Source organism: Eucalyptus grandis, chromosome 8 (genome assembly GCF_016545825.1).
Source record: "Eucalyptus grandis isolate ANBG69807.140 chromosome 8, ASM1654582v1, whole genome shotgun sequence".
NCBI classification, from domain to species: domain Eukaryota; kingdom Viridiplantae; phylum Streptophyta; class Magnoliopsida; order Myrtales; family Myrtaceae; genus Eucalyptus; species Eucalyptus grandis.
In genome coordinates, this window is record NC_052619.1 from 64,171,924 (window position 1) to 64,196,057 (window position 24,134).

Here is a 24,134-nt window from a genome sequence, read left to right on the forward strand (position 1 = left end):
AAAAACTGAGGCGTTTAATAACTCTCAAGCGTTGGTGAAATTCATAGTGTTGAAGTTTGAAGAAAATAAGAGGATTCAAGAAAATAACGATTCAAAGATAAATTTCCCAAGAGAAAAATGTTATTCACTGAAAGCCATAATACATTCTATCATTCTACAATACATAAAGCTATTTATATTAAGAAGATAACTAAGAAGACAACTAGATTTCCTATTCTATAATTCAAATATCTAATCTAACAGATTGACTGGATAATATCTAATCTAACAGATTGACTGGATCAATTTCTTTGCAATTGGAATAATCGGAATCAAATCATATCTATCACTCTAATCTAATCTTCCCGATAGCAAAATCAAATCATACTCAAATCTAATCTTCCGATAATATTAAATAATATTATCAATCTTATCAGCCTCCCTCAAACTGGGATTAGGTGGAAAACCTAGTCCCATTTTGTATCGTAGCCTGCAATGATCAAAGCGCGGTAAAGCTTTTGTAAATATGTCAGCAAGTTGATGAGTAGCAGGAACATAGCGGACTTCAAGTAACTTGAGAGCGACTCTCTCTCGAACGAAATGAAAATCAATCTCCACATGCTTTGTCCTTGCATGAAGGACTGGATTTGCTGTCAATGAAATGGCTGAGTGATTATCACTATAAAGCAAAGTCGGCCCCTTGAGCGGAATACCCAAATCTCTCAATACAAAAGAGACCCATGTAATATCCGCTGTGGCAGAAGCCAAGGCCCTATATTCAGCCTCCGTTGATGATCTTGACACTGTCGCTTGCCTTTTTGCGGACCATGAAATGATATTTGATCCCAAAAAAGTGCAAAACCCGGTTGTTGACCTCCGAGTCTCAGAACAGCCAGCCCAATCAGAGTCTGCATACCCATATATGTTTAGTGCGCTTTTAGAGTGAAGATAAAGCCCCAGTTGTTGAGTTCCTTTTACATACCGCAACACCCGTTTTAACAGTTTGAAATCACCATTTGTAGGAGAATGCATTTTCTGACATATATGATTCACAATAAGAGATGTCCGGCCTTGTAATTGTGAGATATTGTAATCCACCCACAAGACTTCGAAAAGAGTGAGGATCATGAAAAGGTTCCATGTCTTGTACCGTTGGATGAGTTTTGATAGGCAATGGGGTCTCAATCAGCTTACTATCTTGCATTTCCGCCTTCTGCAACAAATCACCAGCATATTTAGATTGGGTTAAAAATAGATCCGGACCAGTAAACTTGGCTTCAATACCGAGAAAATAGTGAAGTCGTCCGAGATCTTTCATAGAAAAATTTCTGCTTAAAGCTTCTATTAATTCCCGAAGTAGAGATGATGAACTGCCGGTCAAAACAATATCATCAACGTATAATAATAATACCAGGGTGTGCTGACCCGTGTGAAGAACAAATAACGACGGATCAGTAGAGCTGCAATGAAATCCCCATTCCAACAAAAAATTGCTGAATTTTTCAAACCAAGCTCGCGGAGCTTGTTTTAAGCCGTATAATGCCTTCTTGAGTAAACAAACCGAGTTAGGCATCGTAGAACTCACAAAGCCTGGTGGTTGTTCCATAAACACTGTCTCATTTAATGACCCGTGAAGAAACGCGTTCTTCACATCTAGCTGATGGATAAACCATCCTTTAACAATTGCCACGGAGAGAACAATTCTCATGGTTGCCTGTTTAACCACAGGACTAAAAGTTTCGGCGAAATCAACACCTTCCTCTTGATGGTACCCCTTCGCCACTAATCGTGCTTTCAGTTTATCAAGGTTTCCTTCTGCATCCAATTTGGCTTTGAACACCCACTTACATCCGACGATATTCATATCTGAAGATCTTGGTACTAGCTCCCATGTTTGATTTAATTTGAGAGCCTCCAATTCATCTATCATAGCTTTCCTCCAACCCGGATGACTTAGTGCTCCTTTAACTGTTTTCGGCTCCTTTGGAATCTCATGGGCTATAGAGAGAACATACTTCGGATTGGGCTTCCTTATTCTTGATTTCAACCTTGTTTGCATCGAGTGAGTAGATTGCTGTTGAGTAGATGGAATTGGTAAATCACTTGAGACAGAGACTATTGCTTCTTCATGTGTTTCACAGTCTATACATGGTTCTTGTGAACCCAACTGTGGTTGCTGCACGTTTGTCTCATTAGGTGGCTCATAATTTTGTTGTCTAGAGCTGTTATCGTCAAATAGAAATCCGACGCTCGGATGTTGTGATATTTTCCCTTCACTCATTGTTGTTCCAGATTGTCTAGTAAAGAATTTAATCCCCTGTAACCAAGTCTGATACAACTGTGAATGCCAAGGAAAAACAGTCCCCGATTTATCAGAAAATGGGAATCTCGTCTCATCAAATATCACGTGACGACTTACATATACCCTTCCTGTTGGCAGATAAAGACATCGATAACCTTTATGTCTTTGACTATACCCAAGAAAAACACAGGGTAATGAGCGTGGATCAAACTTTGTTGCACCATACGGTCTAAGGTGTGGATAGCACTCACACCCAAAGACTCGAAGAAACCCATAGTTAGGCTTTTTACCAAAGAGCTTACCAAACGGACTACTCATTCCTAACACTGGTGATGGCAGCAGATTGATGAGAAATGTTGCAGTCAAAAATGCATCAACCCAATAAATCAATGGTACTCGTGCATGATAGAGCATAGAAAGACCTAACTCAACGATGTGCCGATGCTTCCTTTCGGCATTTCCATTCTGTTCCGGCGTATATGGGCTGGAGACCAGCATTTTAATTCCTTTCTCATTCATATGATTAATAAACTGGCTGCTATTAAATTCACCTCCGCCATCACATTGGAAAGATTTAATTCAACTTTCAAATTGGTTCTCAACAAGATTTTGGAACATGATAAAGATGGAAAAGAACTCAGACTTTCTCTTCATTGGATACACCCATGAGAATCGTGAAAAACTGTCTATGAAGACTACATAGAATTTAAACTGCTGAAAAGATTCTACTGGGGCAGGCCCCCACACATCACAATAGATTTTTTCAAGTGGTTTACTAGCTAGAGACTCTGAGATATTGAAAGGCAACTTGCTACTTTTTCCAACCTGACAACTTTCACATATTCTCTTTGTCACCTTCGTAGATTTGATCTGATTGTTGCTCTCCAGAAACTTTATTATTTGAAAGTTTGAGTGCCCAAGTCGAAGGTGCCAGACTTCACTACTGGCGATCTGCTGTCTTTGAGAGTACCACACCTGTGTTTGTGCCTGATTTACCTTGTAAAGGCCCCCACATTTCTTTCCCAGATTGATTACTGAATCCGTCAGATGGTCCTTAATAGATACACCAAGTTTATCAAAGATTAGTGAGCAAGGATAATCATCAGTTAACTTAGACACCGAAATTAAGTTTTTCTTAATCTCCGGGACCACCAAAACCTCATTTAAAGGAAATGAATGTAGTTCAGTAGATAATGATGTTGAGCCAATATGGGTAATGGGCAAACAAACTCCATTCCCTACCATTACCTTATCTGAACCATAGTAAGGAGAGAAAGAATTGAGATTACCAGTCGATGATGTGATATGGTTTGTTGCCCCAGAATCTGGGAACCAATCTCCTCCTTGATCATCCTCCAAGTGAAAAGTAGCTAAAGCATTTGGTATCAACTCACTTTGATAAGAATTATCAAAGCGATACCAGCAACGTAGAGCGTCATGTCCTGGCCTCTTGCATATTTGACATTGAAGCTTCGTATTATTCACATAAAACTGTTTGTTCGAAGCAGAATTATCACCCACAGGCAGATACTCCTTTGAATCAGCAACCTTAGTTGGAGTGTTTGTATAAGGTTGAAAACCTTGATTCTGATAAGGTGAATTTGGTATGTAATTTCCACCAGATTGATAACCACCAGATGAATCACCAAAAGTTACTCCATAGTTATGAGATCCTGGATAATTTCCGAACCTCCTTCCACGAAAACCATAGCCTCTTCCTCTATTGTTAAACCTGCCATTCTTTCCTTCAAAACCCCTGTTAAAATTTCTTTGGCCAGCGAAAGCAAATGTTGAATTAAATGAACCCAAATCAGCCTCACTACTTAGTTTGGACTGATCGATCTTTTCACCAGTAAGTGCCAAATTAGGGTTTATTTGATTCGACAAATAATTTTGATGTCGCGCTTCATATCTCTCGAGCTGAGCAATAACGTCTTCATAGCTCGGCTCGGGTTTGAGACAATACATAGTTGTCTTAAATGTCTCATAGTCACTTCCGAGACCCTCTAAAACACCGAAAACCTTTGTGATTTCATCGACCGGTTTTCCGATCGCGTTTAACTGGTCACAAATCAATTTGAACTCACGTAAATACTCGGTTAAGGGCCTATTACGCTTTTGACAAGATTGAAGCTTACCCCTTAATTCGAATTCTTTGGCCACAGATCTCTGAGTAAAACGATTACATAATGTATTCCATACCTCAAAAGCCGATTCAATACCGATTATGAGTCCCAAAGACATCCTCGACACGGATCCAAAGAATCCACGATGACACAAGTTGGTCCGTACGATACCATTGCTGATACTCCGGATTAAGGACATCTTCAGAATTTTCCCCTTCCGTGCGTAAGATTCTCAATGGTGGAGGTTGAATTTGACCATTGATGAAACCCAATAGATCCTGGCTTCTAATGAAGCGAAGAAATTGCGTCTGCCATAGAAGGAAATTTCCTTAAGAAAGTTTGATAGTCACAAAGTTTGAGAGATTTACGTGTATCGGGTATGGGTATCTCGATTTTGGGTTTTTGGCCATGATTGTGTAGATGAAGAATAGATGAACTCAAGAAAAAGATGAAGAAAAATATAATAAAACTGGCTCTCAGTATAAGGCTCTGATACCATGAAGAAAATAAGAGGATTCAAGAAAATAACGATTCAAAGATAAATTTCCCAAGAGAAAAATGTTATTCACTGAAAGCCATAATACATTCTATCATTCTACAATACATAAAGCTATTTATATTAAGAAGACAACTAAGAAGACAACTAGATTTCCTATTCTATAATTCAAATATCTAATCTAACAGATTGACTGGATAATATCTAATCTAACAGATTGATTGGATCAATTTCTTTGCAATTGGAATAATCAGAATCAAATCATATCTACCACTCTAATCTAATCTTCTCGATAGCAAAATCAAATCATACTCAAATCTAATCTTCCGATAATATTAAATAATATTATCAATCTTATCAAAGTTGACATACTTGGCATATCAATATTTTCTTTATATCATGGACATTGCTCTTTCTTCATGCAGATCAAGCATGAGCAAGCGGAACGTTGACGAAAGTGGGCACAGAGAGAGGGCTAAGTGGCAAGTAAGTCAAGAGGAGAAGGAAGAGAGAAAACGCGTCACCGATGGACCAACTTTACTCATTGGGCAGGACTCTTAAAATCACGCCTTCTTCTCCCCGACATTTCTTTATCCTCTCCTTTCTTTTCTTTCCAAGGAAAAGATGCACCTCGGTTCGTGTCCAGGAAAGTCTCTGTGGGACATGATTGTGGACTATAATGAGACGTGGCCATATGCCTTTCATCAGCCCTAGATGGGGTGCTGTCTTGTAGCATGTGGAAGGAATGGTACGCTGTTGCAATATTAATGATATAGCAACATAAATCAACGCGAAATTATTAGAAAAGTAAATGAAAAGTAATGAACACGAGAAATTTATACGATTCAATTCGTATATCAGTACTTACTCGATAGAAAGAGCTAGCAATAAATAATTTATTATCATCGAAGAGCCAGAGTTACAATTACTTGTACTCTCGAGTGTTTTTTGTATTAAAATTAAGCCTAAATTCTCAATATTCACGAATAAATAATTCAATTTGAATAAAAAGTTCACGATACAAATCACGTGTCCAAACACGTCCACACGGCCAAAGAAACAAGAACTCGCGATGTCCGTCTCAATTTTCTGTCCACTGACCGGACCAACCCGTCGAAAGAAAAAGAGAAAGCCCACCTAACACACACACACGTGTGTGCGTGTATATATGTATATGTGGACTGACTATAGGATAGTGGGTGGCCCTTCTTAAGAGACCATCGCCGATTGATAAATCTTGGTAAAACTTTGACTCGGATATTATCTTCAGAAAACAAATCTGGTTAAAATAAAGTGCACACCAGATTGTGAGCAAATCAAAATATTTCTGTAGGTCGGTTTCATACATAGTTTGAACTTGCTACATGATTTGGTATTTTGATGAATATTATAAGAAGTCGTTTATAATCATTGTACATGCATGATAATTAATGCTTTAACCTTTACTCAGGTCAAGTGGGAGAATATTGGAAAAATATCAAAAATTAATGGGAAAATCCTGGAAAGATTGGCTAAATCGTGGATTGATAAGATCAAATATTAAGTGGCCTAATTATTATGAAAATAGGAGATACATTAATGCAAAAAATTAAGAAGAAATTAATGGATAAACAATATCGGGTGTTGACCTTAAGATTATCATTATTTGATGAACAAACAAAATTTGTAGATTGATTCAATCAAATCTTTAAGTTAATTGTGCTTTTTGAAAGTTTTATGATCCACTTGTATTTTCGTTGCAAGTTTTCGTGCTTGATTGTACTTTTTGAAAGTTTAGGACTTGTTTGCACTTTAGTGACAAGTTTTAGGACTTGATTGTATATTTTAAAAGTTTTAGGATTCATTTTTTTTTGTGACAAATTTTAGGATTTCCAATGTATTTTTCCTTAATAATTAATGAGGATGCACCTAGTGGGAAATTGACCGAATTTTTCAATTTTGTGTAAAAAATCAAAATTTTAAAAATAAGATATTGTTTCTTCGGTGCTCCTTGATTGCAAAGGATTTTTTTTTTCTTAAAAGAAGACTTGAAAATCGATTCAATTTAGGAACTGAACTAGTTGAATCGACGGTTTGGGCCTTGAAATTGGGAATCAATCTGGTCTTAGGTCGCTTCAAGGTTTCGTGGAATAAGAAATCGAACCGGTTCTCCCTACTAACCTTGAACTTGTCGGTCCAAGCCTATTCGATTCGATTTCTAGGTTGAACCGGCCCCAATGCACATCCCAATTCAAATCTCGAATCTGAGAAAGCAACAGATAATAAGAACCATAACTTTTGAATCATTATCCTCCTCGAACTGAAGAGAAACGTTAAATTACATCAGCAAAGGAAATTTTTTCTTCAGGATTAAGCGTTGAGGCTTATTGAAAAAATTTTGTTTACCATGCAAAAATGTCTACCACACAATGATGCGAAGGCGAAGTAAAGAAAGAGGGAGGTCCTAAGGTCGAATGGGAGGGATGCTCCTTAGAGACATGCTCCTTAGAGACATGCTCGCTTTCTCACTAGAGACAAATGCTCCGGAGTATTGCGCACTAGAGACGAATAAGACGAGCAAGGCCCGATTACTTATTTGTTTTGCCTCTCTGATGAGCAGAGTTGTTACTTATTTGTTTTTGCCTCTCTAGTGAGCATACGGATAGGACAAATAAGATACTGCAGTGCTCCGGAGCAAGCAAGCTCGTCTCCAAGGAGCATTCTTCGCATCGTCCATAAGACATAGAAGCAAAGAAGAAAGTAGCCACGCATTACTCGAAGATCAATGGGAAACAACAGCTCAGCCAATCACAGTGTTCGAAGGTAAGCAACACAATATTTCTGTAATCCAATCTCCTTCAACAAGCTGGAGGACTCTGAGTAAATTCATGCTGCTTTGTTTGAAAACCATCTGCACTCTGCTTAGATCAGGTGAACCGTCCTCTTCAATGTTGCACACTGAAACCAAGAAACCAATACATATTGCCTCTATTTTTTTCTCTATTGATCAACCAATATGTTTCTTCTTGATCCTTATTTGTGCTTCTGTGAAAGATGGTTGTCTTTAACAGGCAATTTGCTGATTTTTATTCCAAGGAATGTGCTAGAGCACGTAGCTCAAATCAGAAGGTCTTGATTCGCTCGAGCAGGCCTTGCATCAGCTCATTAGGGAGAGGCACAGCTTAGGTCTGGCCAACATTCCTGGTCCACCGGGCATTATGTTTATCTGCATAGTGATTAAAATCATCCGATAAAGATTGATCTTCGGAATGGGAAGGCAAGATGTTGATCCAAGTTTCCGACTTGCCTTTGCAGTGATCGTTGTTGCTCTTGGATGCGTTGAATGGGGTCTCCTGATGTGTGTTCTGCTCAGCAGCTTGTCTTGGCCGATTTCTGTTGCTTGCGTCCTAATATTGGTAGTCTCGTTCACGTTCATCGCGAGTTAAAGCGAGTGGGAGCTAGTTTCTGGCTTTCGTTGTGGTGATGTGCGTTTATGGAATTTCATTTGTCTGTAACCTTCTCCCCGCTGGTACTGATATGAACGTCATTGTTATATTATCACCACGCCGCTTATCTAGGGTTTACATGTTCTGTAAGCTTCCACTGCAAAATCGTTTTCTCTTTCTGCTGCTTTTTTTTGTTCATCTCATATGTCTCCGGTCTTATGAAAACTATCTTGAAATAGCGATTCTAAGCAAATAGGTCGCCGCAGCCTTTCATGAAGCGCTCATCATCCTCCTTCATTTTGCCTTCTTCAGCAACTTCTTCTGCCCACGATACACTCGTCTTCCTCCATCCATTTGAAGCTCATGCTCATCCCCTTCTTAATAGCCCTAGCCTTGGTGTTGGCTTCTTCGGCCAGCACTAGAAGCAGCCACCTTTCATGGGGGTGACGGCTATGACAACTTCGTGTTGCAATTGCTCGAATTCAGGAACGTGGTTTGGTGCTTGGAAAGAAGAAGGATTTGAGCTTGTGGAAGCGGGAACTCGAGGTCGAAGGGCAAGAGTGGGTCGTCGCTGGTGAAGGAGGAGCCGCTGATCGTGGCGATTTGCTCGAGGACGTAAAGGTCCTTGGGCTGGGACATGAGGTCTTCCACCGCCGAGCCATCGGCGTCAGAAAGGTTGGAGAATTCGGCCGTGGCTTTCTTCTTCTTCTTCGTCTTCTTATTCTTTTGGGTTTGTGGTGATTTCTGATTTCCCGCTGGCTCTGTTTTTACTCTTTTACCGCGACCGGTGGGGATAGAATTGTGCTCAACCGCGAGCTTAAGAGGAACCATCGAATTGCAGTAGCACATCAGATAAAACTTTCATTCCCATGCGTAATTGAAGAACAACGTAGTTTTTTCTTGCCAACGAAGAGCAACGCAGCTGAAAAACAAAATTTCAAATTCAAAGAAGGTGAGGTATCAGTAAGATGAAGGAGGAAACGGAGAATGTAAGTGCACGTGAGACGCACGTGCGCCTCTGGCCGGTCACTTTTCTCATCGGGGTTAAGCGTTGGGGGGTAATTGACACTTGCAGTTCAACAGCGGTCCGTTCATTTCTAGCTTCGCTCGTCCATCCGCCGGCACTCCGTTGTGACCACCGTTGGCTCCTCCAGTGGCCACCGCCATATGGCTGATCAGGGTGCTCGACATTTTCTACAAAATTCTTGTCTGGCCATCTCTCGCGTTCATTTTCACCAGCTAAGAAATTGATTCGGCCATAGCCTAAGACATTGGAGACTCTTTCCTTACATTCGCATTTCTTGATTAATTATGTCACGTGATTTATTTATCTTAGATCCTTCAAAATATCGAACCTTGCCCCAATATAATTTCAGCCGAATTCAAAGCTTTTTAGAAGCTTGCTTGGGCAATCCAATGGGGGGTAGAGCCAATCGAGAATCAATCGGGTTTTAGTAATGAAGTTCGACTAGCCAACCTCATCATCTCATGTGGATTCCCAAACCCATCTACTCCTTTGTTATATTCCCTTAAAGAATAAGGTAGAATGATATGAATGATCCCAAACTTTGATTCGATGTAAAATGCCATCCCTAATTAATGCCGCCCATGAACCGTTAATAAATGTTTAATGAAGTCATTCCGTTTACGCAAACAAGAAATCAGACATTATTTGATGATATGAATTATTATTTGCTGAGTTAAATTTATAAAAATGGGAAGTCTACATATCCATCTTTATCCATTTACATTATAAAAGGAAAAAAAAAATTGGATGTTAACATGTCCATCATTATTTGATGATGTAGATTATTATATGTTGATTTAGGATGGATTTACTTGGATAATCCATGCATAATTTTCCTTTGTTATCCATCATTCAAACTTAACGAACTCTATAAGCTACATCAACAGATTTTGTTAATTTGAATTAACTTAAGGATGGTATCAAATATTTTTATTTAGTCTAAAAATTAGATTAAACATTTACTAATTCTCTAAGGATAACGTCAAAAATATTAAAAATTCATTAACGACATTGTGCGTTTGACCAAAGTTTAAGAATCATTTTGTGGCATTTTCTCTAGAATGAAGATCGAAAAGGCCGACGCTGGGCATTGATGCACGGATTCTTACTATTATTATTATTATTATCAATTCACGGATTGTTACTACTATTATTACTATTTTTTCAATTCCCTCTAATTCAGTGATTAAGAAAAAGGGGGACACCAAAGGAATGACATCATCCCACAGTACCTGTCGGAAGCTCCCACGGTAACCGAAGACACTTGATCATTTCATGCACTGTCCGGTCTAGAATTTCCGCGGGAACGAACCCACTCGACCCTTGTCGACCATTATTGCCACCATTTTCCACAAAAGTTACCAAAAGGGATCCATAACCTAATATTTTCTCAATTGATATGTATCTGTCAAGTGTAGGGGATCATTCGAGACAAAACTCAAATGCAGGGGATCTTTTGCAAAAGAGGAGCCGTCGCGCTTCCAGCGCTGCATCATTTGTAGTCGCATTTTCTGCTTATGAAGATGTCGAGTGTAATAAAACTCCAGTGCAAGGTATATTTGTCAGTGTAATAAAACCCCGTGCCATAAAACCCGATGAAACTGGAGTACGTCAGCGCGATAAAACTCCACTTGGGGCGGGGTATAGAAGTTCTGCCTTCCTCCCATCGACAAAATGTAGGCTCGCATCAAGTTTTGTTTCGGACGAGGAAGGAAAGAGGTTGATCACACGAAGCTCGAAGTTTAATGGGAAACAACGAGGTGATCAGAGGTAAGGAACGACCATGAACTGCAACATCACTTCACTTCTGTAGTCCAGCCTCTTTCAATAACTGCGGAGGATCGCGAGCAAATTCATGTTGTTTCGAGTTCCTTTCCTGAAGAAGGAACTTTGGAGGGCCGCCAAGTACATAATGGTTATTTTATTTTTTTTTGTAAAAAATGTTGTTTTTCCACGTTGAAATACAGTTCGATTCTTTATGATTTCAAATGATTCTTTTTTCCTTTTTCAAAAGAAGACTTGAAAACTGATTTGATTCGGTAATCGATTATTGAATGGAACTGGCATTCCAGCCTTGGAATCGGATCGGTGACCAATCAAGTCCTAGGCTACTTCAAGGTTCGCAGAACAAGAAATTGAATAGGTTTTACATTAGAACTAATCTTAAATCAGACGGCTCAAGCTGATTTAATTCGATAATCAGTTGAATAGAATCGACATTCTGGCCTTGGAATGTCCTAGGCTGCTTCAAGGTTCGCAGAACAGGAAATTAAACTGGTTCTACGCTAGAACTAACATTGAATCGATTGGTTCAAGCCGATTCGATTCGATTCGATTCCAAGATTAAACCACACCCAATGCACACCACAAATCAAATCTCAATTCTCAAAAATCAACAAATAATAAAAACCATAACTTTTGAATCATCATCATCTTTGAAATAAAGAGGAACATTAAATTACATCAGTGAATGAATTTTTTTATATGCTAAGCATTGAGGGCTAATTCATATATATTTTCCATCAACGGATAAATTGAAACTTTCCACATCTTTATGAAATTTGTTGTTTACAATGCAAAAATGTCTACCAGAGGATGATGTGAAGGCAAATTAAAGAAAGAGGCAGTGATTATAAATATGGGTGACAATGATAAGGAGGAGCATGAGATTAAATTGGAGATGCTATGAGGCGCACGGCAGATGGACTCTTGTCATTTTTGTGTGTGGGTCCATTTTCAAAAGTTCTCAGGAGTGAGAAAATGACTTTTGGACCTTGGTATACTTCCAAAAGTTCTTAAGGGTGAGAAAATGACTTTTGGATCCCGCTATGCTTACGTAGTCATTTTCTCACCCCTCAAAACTCTACGTAAGCATAGCGAAGCATAGCGGGATCCAAAAGTCATTTTCTCACCCCTCAAAACTCTACGTAAGCATAGCGGGATCCAAAAGTCATTTTCTCACCCCTCAAAACTTTTGGCCCACACGTTCTCCTCACATTTTCCTCATCATGTGCCTTTATATGAGAGACGATGATAAACTCTAGTCCAAACTCCAATCGAATTCCTCATGCTCTTTCTTCCAACTCCATCGAATCCCAACTATACATCAAGATCTACGCATCGTCTATATGACACGCTGTTGAGTAAAGAAGTATCCACGCATTGCTCAAAGATCAATGGGAAACCACTACTTAACCCATCACAATGTTCCAAGGTAAGCATCGGAACATCTCTGCAGTCCAACCTCCTTCAACAAGTTGGAGGACTCTTGAGTAAACTCATGCTGTTTTGTTCGAATACCATCAGCGAACTCATCCTTTTCAATATTGCATACTAAAACATGTTCAAATCGCCTAAGGTTTTTTGTCTATTAATACCGAAATCATGAAACCAGTTCAAATCGCCTATATTTTTTTGCCTGCTAATCTATCAATATGCTTATTCTCGATCCTTCTGTGGAAGACGGTTGTCTAACAAGTTGCTTGTTGATGTTAAGGTATGCAGCACTGCATGTAGATAAAATCAATGAAGATCTTGATTCATTTGCGCAAGCCTTGCGTCAACTCATCCGGGAGAGGGACAACTTTATAGTTCCGGCCAACAATTCCATAGCACCACACATCGTGCTTATCTGTTCAGCCATTAAAATCATCCGGCAAAGATTAGTCTTTGGAATGGGAAGGCAAGATGTTGATCCAAGTTTCCGACTTGCCATTGCCAGGATTGCTGTTGCTCTTGGATGCGTCGAATGTGGTCTCCTGATGTGCGTTCTGCTCAGTGGCTTGCCTTGGCCGCTTTCTGTTGCCTGTGTCCTGATGCTGGTAGTCCCGTTCGTGTTCATTTGAGTTAAAAAGGATTATTAGCTAGTTTCTGGCTTTCGATGTGGTGATCTGCGTTTTGTGTGAATTTCGTTTGTCTGTAACCTTCCCCCGCTGGTACTAATCTGAACGTCATTGTTGTATTATTACTACCACACCGCTTATCTAAGGGGTTTGCATGTTCTGTGCCCTTCCACTGCAAAATCGTTTTCTTTTCCTGCTGCTCTGTTTTTCATCTTATGTCTCTGTTCATATGGAAACTGTTTCGACATGAATGTGAAAAACTGCGACTTAGCAAATATCAAAGGGAGCCGCTATTTCCAGGCCTCCACTTTCTTGCCCACGCCCTCAAAACCTTAAAATGGCAAAAGAACTCACGGCTCCCCGGGTCGCCACCGCCTTTCCTGAAGCGCTCATCATCCTCCTTCATTTTGCCTCCTTCAGCAACTTCTGCTCTTGATCGTGTAAAACACCCAAATCCCACAATGCCCTCGTCTTCCTCCATCCATTTGAAGCTCATGCTCACCCCCACTTAATAGCAATAGCCTCGGTGTCGGCTTCTTCGGCAAGCACCAGAAGCAGCCGCCTTTCGTGGGGGCGACGGCTATGGCGTCTTCGTCTTGCGATAGCTCGAATTCAGGAGTGCGGTTTGGGGTTTGGAGAGACGGAAGGATTTGAGCTTGTGGAAAACGGGAACTCGAGGTTGGGGGGCAAGAAGGAGTCGTCGGCGGTGAAGGAGGAGCTGTTGACCTCGGCGATTTTGTCGAGGACGTAGAGGTCCTTGGGTCAGGGAAATGAGGTCTTCCACCGCCGAGTCATCGGCGTGAGAAAGGTAGAAGAATTCGGCCGTGGCTTTCTTCTGCTTCTTCATCTTCTTCTTCTTCTGGGTTTGTGGTGATTTCTGATTTCTCACTGGCTCTGTTTTACTCTGTTACCGCTGCGAGCGGTGGGGATAGAATTGTGCTTAACCGCGAGCTTAAGAGGAACCATCAAATTACAGTGGCGCGCCAGATAAAACTACCATTCCCATGCGTAATTGAAGAATAACGCAATTTTTTTCTTGCAAACGAAGAGCAACGCACCTGAAAAACAAAATTCCAAGTTCAAAAAGGGCGGGGTACCAGTAGATTAAAGGTGGAAACGGAGAATGTAAGCGCACGTGAGATGCGTGTGCATCTCTGGCCGGTCACTTTTCTCGTCGGGTTAAGCGCTTAGGGGCTAATTAATACATATCTGTCAAGTATTGGGGGGTCATTTGAGACAAACTCAAATGCAGGTGGTCTTTTGCAAAAGAGGAGCCGTCGCGCTACCTGCGCTGCATCATTTGCCCTGTGATCCACTACAAAACCTGTTTGCCAAATCGTAGGCCTGCATCAAGTTTTGTTTCAGACAAGGAAGAGGTTATCCACCATGTGTGTTCCATTACGTGAATATTGTTTTATTCAGAAACAATCATACAACCCGTCCATTCCCATGTTGTATTGTTAACCCGTGGTACAAGTACAAATGGAACAACTTTTTTCTTTCTTTTTTTTTTTGGGTTTGGTTTGGCTTGGTTAAACGATCTATGAATTTATTCTTCATATTTATTGTGTGAAAAATGAATGTCTAATGAATGGTATATTAATTTTAATCCTAGAAATAGAGCAGAACGCGTAACTCAAATCGTTACAGACTGTAACGAATATCTTGATACACTGAATGAGACATTACGTCAACTCATCAAGGCTAGATCTACAAGTTGAGCCAACATTACCGATGAATGCGGCACCATGCTAATCTATACAACAATCAAGATACTAAGACAAAAATTAGTCTTCAAGATGGGAAGACAAGATATGGGCTCGATTCCTACTTTCACATGCTCTCACCTCTATTGCCCTTGGATGCATCTCATGTAGTCTCCAAATGTGCGTTTTGCTTGCTAACATGCCTTGGCCCGTTGCATTCATCTTGATTTTGGTGATCTTGTTGGAGTTCATCTTGAATCAAAGGATCAATTAGCGAATGGCGATAGTTTTTGGCATTTGATAGGGTTGATGATCTGGTGTTTGTTGGGGTCTGGTTCTCATGGTGATTTGTATTTTCTAAGAATTTTGGTTTGCTTCTATAACCTTCCGATGGTGAGGCTGGTCCTCTGTGTTTACTGGGTCTGGTTCTCTATACGGCCGAATCCAATTTAAAGTATCTAATTAGACAGCTCGCAAATTCTAAGTAACTTAGTCGATCGTACTCCAAAAGTAGAGCAAGCTGGACAAGTACAAGCTTGATTCATTGACAAAACTCTAGTTTGATCACTAATGTTGTGCTTTTAAGACCAGTTTGCCAAAATTACTTGTTTTAATAATTCATGCATTAATTATTAAAATCCGGAGGCACTCATGCCTATTGCATGGCCGAACGGCAATGGCCACGTGTGCACGCTATTTTTATCTCTTCTTTTCTTTGCTTTTTATAACTGTAAAAAGTGTACACGCATGGGTGTGGAAATAAACTTTAAATGTGTAGGTGTTAATTATAAAAATAAAAATAAAAAATATGAGAAAAACATTTAAACGATCTTAAGATTTATATTCAATATTAGTAAGTATGATATTTAGAGGATTATATCTCAAGTATTTTCAAATTTATAATTCTGTCAATTTTGTTATACTATACCAGCATCATACATATATATAGGAGGAATGCGCCTTTGAAATATATTAATGATTTCCTTCAGCATTTACATCACCTAACATTGATTCTCCTCTTGTGAAAACTCAGCTGAAAAGATTGTTCATTGCGCAGGAAAAGAGATTTGAACCAGTTTGAAATGGATCCTGGATAGAGGAGAACTCCATCCTACAGACTCCCTATCCATTTCAAAGAGAACCACAACCGAATCTGTCCTAGAAGCTGTAAAAGTTGGATTCCACCATCGTGCCTCGATAGTCGAATGCCTATCCATCAACTTGTATCAGAAATCAACGCCAAACCCATAATGGTTAACGAGGGATGCATCTGTACAGCAGACCCGACCATAAACTTCACCACAATGAAGAAAAGAGCCAGCCTGATGGAGAAACACATGATCTCTTGACTTGTAATTGAATAGCAAACGGGGAAAGAAAGTATAAATAAGGGCCTTCATAAAGTCGTAAGATATGGATTAACACTATCCTCTGGGATGAAGACTCTGAAGCTTCATCATCAATCTAAACGCTCCATCTGCAGAGTTAATGACACCAGTTGATAATAAGTCGGTTTGCCAGTAAAACAGAGGCAAGTACAGCCAGCAGGAGGCAGCCCATACAAAAATCACACGACAGGTAAACAAATCATCAATGAACAATTGCTTGTTCTCTCGTTCGGGTTGGTTAGAAGTATGAAAAGTCAGATGATGCATTACCTTCCAAAGACCATCATTAAGATAATGCATGTTATCCACCCCAATGCCCTTGTTAACAGCCCGTCTGCATATCAAGCAATTGACTTAAGTCTTAAAAAGAGATATAAAAGATATGCAAAACAAGAAACGGGTAACTATTATTCATGTTGTTCACCGAGAATTCTATTGAGCAGGTTCCAAATATGATTCTATGAAAGAGATTCTGATTCTTGAATGTGGATATGGGAGGAAACTCACATGTCTTTAGCCGACATTTTTGTAAAGCCTATTGCAAGCGCATGTTGCTTGCCTTCAGCCATAATTGCCTGAAAATAAAAAAACGAACGGAAAAATATACCTTTCCACACTATAATGCCACAGCCAAAAACGAAAAACTCAAGTCTAAATTGAACAGTCCTAAAAGAGAACTGCTACCGATTAAGCCAAGCATTAAACATCATTGGATAGACTCAACATTATGTGCAGCATTGGAAATTGATAGGTGTGACTCTTACCACAGGAGTCTCTGCGCCAACTTCATCATCCAAAGCACCTCCAGGAGAGGTAAGGCCAGGACACATAATGTTTGCACCAGCAAGGACAAATTTTATTGCACCCCTGTCTACTTGTAATTTCTTCATTATATTTGGATCTGCACCACACTCGGCAACATTAGATGCAACAACTCAAGAATTTCTAACGATCAACATTGTCATAACAGGCAAATTTTCTGATGATGATCCTAATTCAAGTTTAGCATGTCTACCAAATTGAAGCCCCCAACGAGGTTTGCTCCAAGTGACAAAGAGATATTGTCTGAGCATTAAGTTTATATATTCCGACCTAGAAGTTAATCTAAAATATATATATATATATATATATAACACAAGATCACAGGTTAAGTGCAAATCCAATCAGCACACCTCGATTAACAACATATGACTCGGTTAACAAAAATATGACATGATTACAATTCAAAGCCGAGAATCCAGCCTAAAGAATCAGACGTAATCAGCACTTACTCATGTCAGCCTACACTGAAGTCATCCGACTTTCTGTAATTTGTATGCAACTCCAGTTTAAAGATTGATGAATAACTACTAATAAGATGCATTTTCAAATATACACCCTGCAAGCACTCAAACATAAAAGTGCGTGCTTGTTTGTGCTTCAGCAAAAACAATGTGTCAAAATTTGTATATTGTGAAAGTTTGAGGTGTTCCGGATTAAGAAAATTCAAGTGTGTCCGTCGCAATATTTGGATTAGGCAAAAAGTAAAAACCCATTAGGACACGTCCTAAATTTACTAAGGCCCATCTAAGAGTAGCTTCGACATGGTACTGCGAAAACTAGCAGATAAGTAATGGTAGAGACTACTATCATCTGTAAATCAAGGAGAGCTATGAAAACTTGAGAAGATGGTGAGAGATACTGTACATTGATGCAGAAGTCGGAGGGTTGGCATGTAAGGACCGTCACGGATGTTGAAAAAGAGAGGCACATTGTTCACCAGAACCAAATTCAGATGGTTTTGACTGGAGGGAAGCAAAGAAAGCCCTCTCAGAAGCGAGTCTTGACAGCATTATATAATTTTAAAGGAAGCCACAAGAAGAAAGTGTCTATCAACTGAAATCTTACAAAGGAGCTTGACAAAATAAATAGCAATTAGATGAGAACAAACCATTTGGCAACAATGAGTGGAGACTTCTTGGGAAGCAAATCATCCAGCACCGGCTCTAATCCTGGATACTGAATCAACAGCACAAGTGAATCAAATCATATCAAGTGATGTACGAGAAAAGAAAATATAAAATAACTGACAATTATCAGACCTCTTCTGCAATACTTTGCCGTATTTTACGTTGTACAGATGCCTTCACTTGATTTTGTGCAGATACCTCTTCTGAGGAGAACCTGAGAAGTGAACTTGTGACCAGTTGATCTAGAGAGAGAGAGAGAGAGAGTACTCTCTCCTGATTGCAAGCGGGAACATCAGCATCAGGCAGGTAAACAAAGCCCTCTACAGTTAATTAAAAATGCAACATATAGAAACCTGCTCCCCATAAGAATTCACAGATAATCTACTTGAAAGCATCATCTGATTTGCCGGTCTTGATAGAGTTTAAAATGTTGCAAGTACTCAGTCATCATAAAGAGTTCTACCACAGGGCAAGTCATCCCTGACAAATTTGCCCAAGCTTCGATAGGATAAGTCGTTCATGATTACAACCTTAGAGCAACAGTAGTACTACAGATTAAGACTATCATGAAGGCACCATTCTAATCCCTTAATCCAACAGTTACTGTACAGCAAGACAAGCATACAAGACGACCACTTCCCTGACCCAAGTATTTCGTCACTCGAATCAAACGCAACCCAAAAACCTTACAGACCAGCTACCAGGCCATTACCCAGAAAATAACCCAACAATTGTCTCTGCAGTTAACGCATGTATTACACCATAAGATGAATATTACTGAGAAATCAAAATGATAAAGATTTTCACATAGGGCGGGGTAAATGTTCCCACCCGACAAACTCAGAAGCCTATATCAACGATCCTCGACATAGTATACTACGCAAAACGACAGGATCAGGCCCGTCCGAATGCAAATCCGGAGAGGGGAAAATAACTTAAAAAGAAAAATTTCGGCATCATCCAGCTTCACTGCCTATTGAACGGCCTCCAGTCAGCGTAGCTCACTCTCTGGAGCACACAACAATCGCTACCCAACCTCATTCGGACGCACAACCGACGACACCCAAGATTTGCTACTGCCAGATACCACGAAACCCAAGTAACCCAAGATTTGTCCCCAACAGATTTCACTTCCCCAAAACATCGATCCACAGAAACTCGCCTAAAGTTCACTTTTTGAACATAAGTGCAACCGAAAAAATGAGTCTTTGTCCACCACGAATCATAGCCAAAAACACCAAGATTGCACCGCGGAGCGAACGGGAGCGGATGCATGAGCAAGCCGAAGAGCGAGATAGCGAGCGAAAGGGGGAAGAGGAAATGGGTACGGAGCTTACTTCTTGAACATAATTGCAGAGGGAGACGACGAATTCGAGGGCGCCTGATCACCTCAATGCGGGCGAAGAAGACGACGGCGAGGAAGAGGTTTAGATCGATGGAGAACCAAAACCCCCCTTTCCTCTTTTACAGTTTCTGGAAGGGGGAAAAAGCGGAAGTGCACGCGGCCCCGCAGCGCAGCGCACAATAGCGCCGCGTCGTTGTCAAGCGCCCTTTTTCCATTTACACATAAAAGTAATGATAAATAATTTTTTTTGTATCACAAAAAACTCCGAAGTAATGTATTAGAGAGAAATTTATAAATTTAAGGCAGAACTATGGATATTAGCATGTTTTCAAGGGAAATCTCATGGCAAAATTAATAGATTTCTCAACTTTAGTTGGTTCTCTTTAGATTTAACTTTCTAAAACGATACAAAAACTCATTTATACGGCGGGCCACCCTGAGCATCGGTTAGACCGAGTCAGGCTAGATCATTTCCCTGTAAAGCGTCCAGGATGTTTCACCTGGCGGCTTCATCGCGGGGATCCCTAGTGGGTCCCTAACCCTTTCGGGATTGGCCGGGATACCCAATGAGGACGTTATCACATACTACCCCCCTCACTTGCCTTAAATGGCTTGTGGGGGAGGTCCTCCCGGGATATCCAATTCAGGAGGAAACAGTTTAAGGACATGTTTAGGTCCAGAAGTAATGTATTAGAGAGAAATTTATAAATTTGAGGCAGAACTATGGATATTAGCATGTTTTCAAGGGAAATCTCATGGCAAAATTAATAGATTTCTCAACTTTAGTTGGTTCTCTTTAGATTTAACTTTCTAAAACAATACAAAAACTCATTTATATTGAGTTTTCAGGTCACACCATATTAAGCATGAGTACTAAATCAAACTGATCCTACTCGGTCGATTCTAATCCAGGATAAACTGCACATTTCCAAAAACTACTCATCCTAAACTTGAATAACTTTTGTATTTGTCTAGCAAGAGCTGTTGCACTTTTAGGACAATACTTATTGGTCATACAATGCCGAAAGTCATAATAGCTTTCCTGGCAGAATGGTTTGCTCTACAACTTTTGGTATGTCCAATTTGTCTTCAACTTAGTAAATGTTAACACATCAAGTAAACTTTTCCGGGATATGCATCGTTTGATCTGTACCTCCTCTTCTTTCAAGACATAAGCGGCTCTCAACCCGCCACAATAACGTGAAGAGGTCATAGTTTTTTCTTTCTCTTTTTTTTTTTTTTCTATTTATGGCGTTTAACACTTAATATTCCCATCATTACCCTTTACCAAAAAAAAAAAAAAAACACTTAATACTCCCCATCTGCCCTATAGTACGGGTGTCAAAAAAACCCGACCCGAACCAAACACAAAACAAGTCGAGTATGTGTTTCGGGTCTTAAAATTGTTCGGGTCACAGATACAGAACAAGTAAAGAAATATGTTTCGGTTCGGGTCAGGGCCGAACAATGTTTCGACCCGAAACACGTTAATTCCAAATTCCAAACAAGCTGAGAAACACAAACACGTTCCGATCTTTTACCGCTAAGAAACACAAACACGTAAAGAAATCCCTCGTAGTCTTCGGCTCCGCCTTCTTCTCCGACGACTGCGCCTTCTCGTGGATTCCGCTGCCGCCCTCCGATCGACGCGCCGCCGCCTCGCCGTCGCCGTCGCCGTCGCCTCGCAGTCGCCGTCGCCGTCGCCGTCGCCACCCCTCGTCTCAACGCCGGAACCCTAGCCGCCGCCGAATCAATCGATCGTCGCCCCGTCGCCGAAAACCCTTCCCCTTCCCCTTCCCATGTTAAGGGTCGAGCTGAAATTTTGACGTTTAGGGTTCGAGTTCTGTGGGAGCTGTTGTTCCTGGAGAATGGACAAGTCTTTGGCCGTGGAGGTACGCCATTCATGCTTCGTCTCTGCGCATAGCTTTTGCTTCTTGAATTCGCCACCGTTTCTTGCTTTTTTCCACCAATGGCTCCGCCTCTTGGGTCGAGTCCACTCAGTCCAGGACAGCAGCACCGGGCTCTGTACCCATCTGCGCGCGCCGGGTTCCCCTCTCGTTCCGTCCTCGGTTCGGGTTCTTGGGTGCGTCGTAGATCGGTTCCTCTGTTCGAAACGCGATTCTCTCGCGATTGCGATCGAGCGGACGATAGTCATGCAAATGTTCAATTAGATTGCATTGTTGAGTTTAGAGATGTTATTTGAGATCAAGATCGTCTATTATCTGTATTTCAGTATAAATAAGTCCAAGTCTCTAACTCATTAGCTTTCTTCATTCAATAAACATGATTGGTTCTTCATAAACCATAAATATCTTTTTTCTGTTCCAGCTTCAACTCAACTCTATTTTAGCCCTGTTTTTGTTCTTTATGCGATCTGTCGCTTCTCCAACTAAGTCAACTGGTATAGGAGTTCTTGTTAGAGTTATTCCTACATCATGTCAGGAGCTTAATATTTGTACTGGGGCTCAATCCATGTGTATCAAGAGTGAGTACTAAGAGATTCCACCGTGTGAAATAGCTTGCAAAAATCAGCAACATTTACTGACTTTGATCTTGCTGATAATAGGACAGGCAAGCTAATTGAAACATCCTGCTAGATCATGCATCAAAATAGCACAGAAATGCACAGAAGAGAGCCGCCTATAGGAAATAATGGAACTTTAAGAATACCGCCACGCACGCTAGTCAAGAATACCACTTCCCCTCTGCTTAATGTACGATTAATGTGCTTCCACAATGAAAGAAACAGATAAAAGACATTCTACATACACAGTAGCAGTAGGAGAATATAGTCGAATGCTTTTTAGATATAAAATGCAAGAGAAATCAATAGAACCATTGGGGAGACAGGGTGAGTAGGTTAAGTTCTATTATGCATTCATCTGTAAAGTTTAAGAGAAATTTACAGATGTAAGTGTGGGTTTATAGTGTCTACAGATTTTAAGTTTTGGGTTGAGACAGGGTGAGTACTGAATCTTTCCCCAATCTGGTTGACCTTGCTGTGTTTGAACTGGTGCATGAAGCTTGTAATGGAGGGCATGCTTTGCACCATAATGTGCGCTTCCCTTATATGCTATAATGATGCAATACAATGTGTTTTATACATTGGAATTTTGTTCTATCACTAGATCTTTTATTGGTTTTGGTCATGACATAATATTGTCTTTCTGAGCAGAGACCAGCGACACACTTAAACTCCATCTCAAGGACATTGGGTTAGAATTTTCTTGGCAAAAATTGCACTTGCATCTGGAGTTTTAGCTTTCCTCTAGCTCTACACCTGTATCCAAGGGTATGTCTCTTTTAATCAGGTTCAGTAATGGCATTTCCAAGTCTTGGTTGAAAGCAATTCTTTGCTGTCCATCCTTCCCTGGATTTATAGAAGATTGGTGTACAGCCATTTATCAAACTTTCGATGTCTTGTCTCTTCTATTTGTCTCAGCAAATATCTCTTCCTTTAGGAAAGAGTGAGAAAGATTATAGTTACATAATTATTTTCTTGTAATTTTTGAAGGCTAATGATAATTTGCACCCAGAATTGGAGGAAGATGTTCGAGAGGAATGTGTGAAACTTGGCCTGTGGATTCCGTAAAGGGAAAATTTAGAGCTCTATCGCCGTTTGCCAAGAGTCAAGCACCTCCAGTAGAGGTAACCAGAACCAATGCTGCCGTTCATGATGCAACATCTGAAGTTTTGAGTGATGAACAGCTCGCTTTGTTAGTCCACACGTTATGGGTATTGGGTGAGCTGATGGAACTCCTATGAGATATCAATATGAAGATTTGTGTGAAAAAGATTGAAGGCTTGTGGTTTTGTTGCTGCAGTGTATGGTAGTAATTCAATTCGCAATTAGGGGGTAGTTGATGACTATGGAAACATGACTGTTGCATTTACTGTGAGGCCAAACTCAAAGCTTGCATGTTCTTCTCGATTGTGGGTCGGGGGTCCTGGGATACTGATCTTGATTGCTGGTTCATGGAATAAATTCTCAGTTAAATCAGAGTTTAGAACATTTAAAATTAGTCCAGTTGGAGCTGTGTGCTTATCTGGTGTGGGTCTCTTTTTTTCGTGGATTGGACCGCGGGACATATTGCATAGCAGTCGGCTAGTTCAGGTCTTTAAAAGGGAGAAAATTTTGCAAGATAGCATTTTTGGTTGTCCAAGCATATATAAGCAAGAAATCCCAATTACCAAGAGCTTCGTCCATATTCAATGGTATCGATTCTGCCATTAGATTGGCATTCAGGAGCTCGCATCTAGCTTGATACGTGTTGAGCGATTTTCTAAATGGTAATACCTAGTTGAAAAAGCAAAACAAAATGAGCGATATTCTTAATTAAGGTAATCAGACTTTACAAAGACGTAGAAAAACAATAAATAAGAAAATGACCAAATGTAACTCGTATTGGGTTAAAAATACTTACATTTTAAATGGAACAAATAGAAAAAAGAAAATCCAAGACTGGATGGGTTAGGTACCCATTATAAAAATAATTACATTTTAAATGAAAAAAAAAAAAAAAGAAGAAGAGGAAAACACATAAACCCG

General features: G+C 40.1%; 1 protein-coding gene and 1 long non-coding RNA gene across 2 annotated transcripts; one reads left to right on the forward strand and one right to left on the reverse strand.

Annotated features, from left to right (window-relative positions):
* Nucleotides 1-15,922: 15,922 nt before the first annotated feature.
* LOC104431261 (malignant T-cell-amplified sequence 1 homolog) lies at nucleotides 15,923-19,734 on the reverse strand. Its single transcript, XM_039301225.1, has 8 exons — nucleotides 19,578-19,734; nucleotides 18,373-18,454; nucleotides 18,222-18,289; nucleotides 17,978-18,075; nucleotides 17,056-17,192; nucleotides 16,799-16,866; nucleotides 16,562-16,625; nucleotides 15,923-16,380 (listed from the first exon to the last, which is right to left on the reverse strand). Exons 1-8 carry the CDS (start codon nucleotides 19,586-19,588, stop codon nucleotides 16,363-16,365), a joined length of 546 nt encoding a protein of 181 aa, XP_039157159.1. The 5' UTR covers nucleotides 19,589-19,734; the 3' UTR covers nucleotides 15,923-16,362.
* Nucleotides 19,735-21,090: 1,356 nt separating this feature from the next.
* Nucleotides 21,091-23,604, forward strand: LOC104432197. Its single transcript, XR_005545278.1, has 3 exons — nucleotides 21,091-21,477; nucleotides 22,761-22,877; nucleotides 23,100-23,604. It is a non-coding gene; the product is annotated as an uncharacterized LOC104432197 (long non-coding RNA).
* The last annotated feature ends 530 nt before the right edge of the window (nucleotides 23,605-24,134 follow it).

What these genes read in the sequence shown, in the direction of transcription:
- LOC104431261 (XM_039301225.1), bottom strand. An exon ending in CCACTCATTGTTGCCAAATG is followed by an intron (nt 18,076 to 18,221) that starts GTTTGTTCTCAT and finishes GCTTCCCTCCAG; the next exon opens with TCAAAACCATCTGAATTTGG. An exon ending in CCTCCGACTTCTGCATCAAT is followed by an intron (nt 17,193 to 17,977) that starts GTACAGTATCTC and finishes AGTGTGGTGCAG; the next exon opens with ATCCAAATATAATGAAGAAA.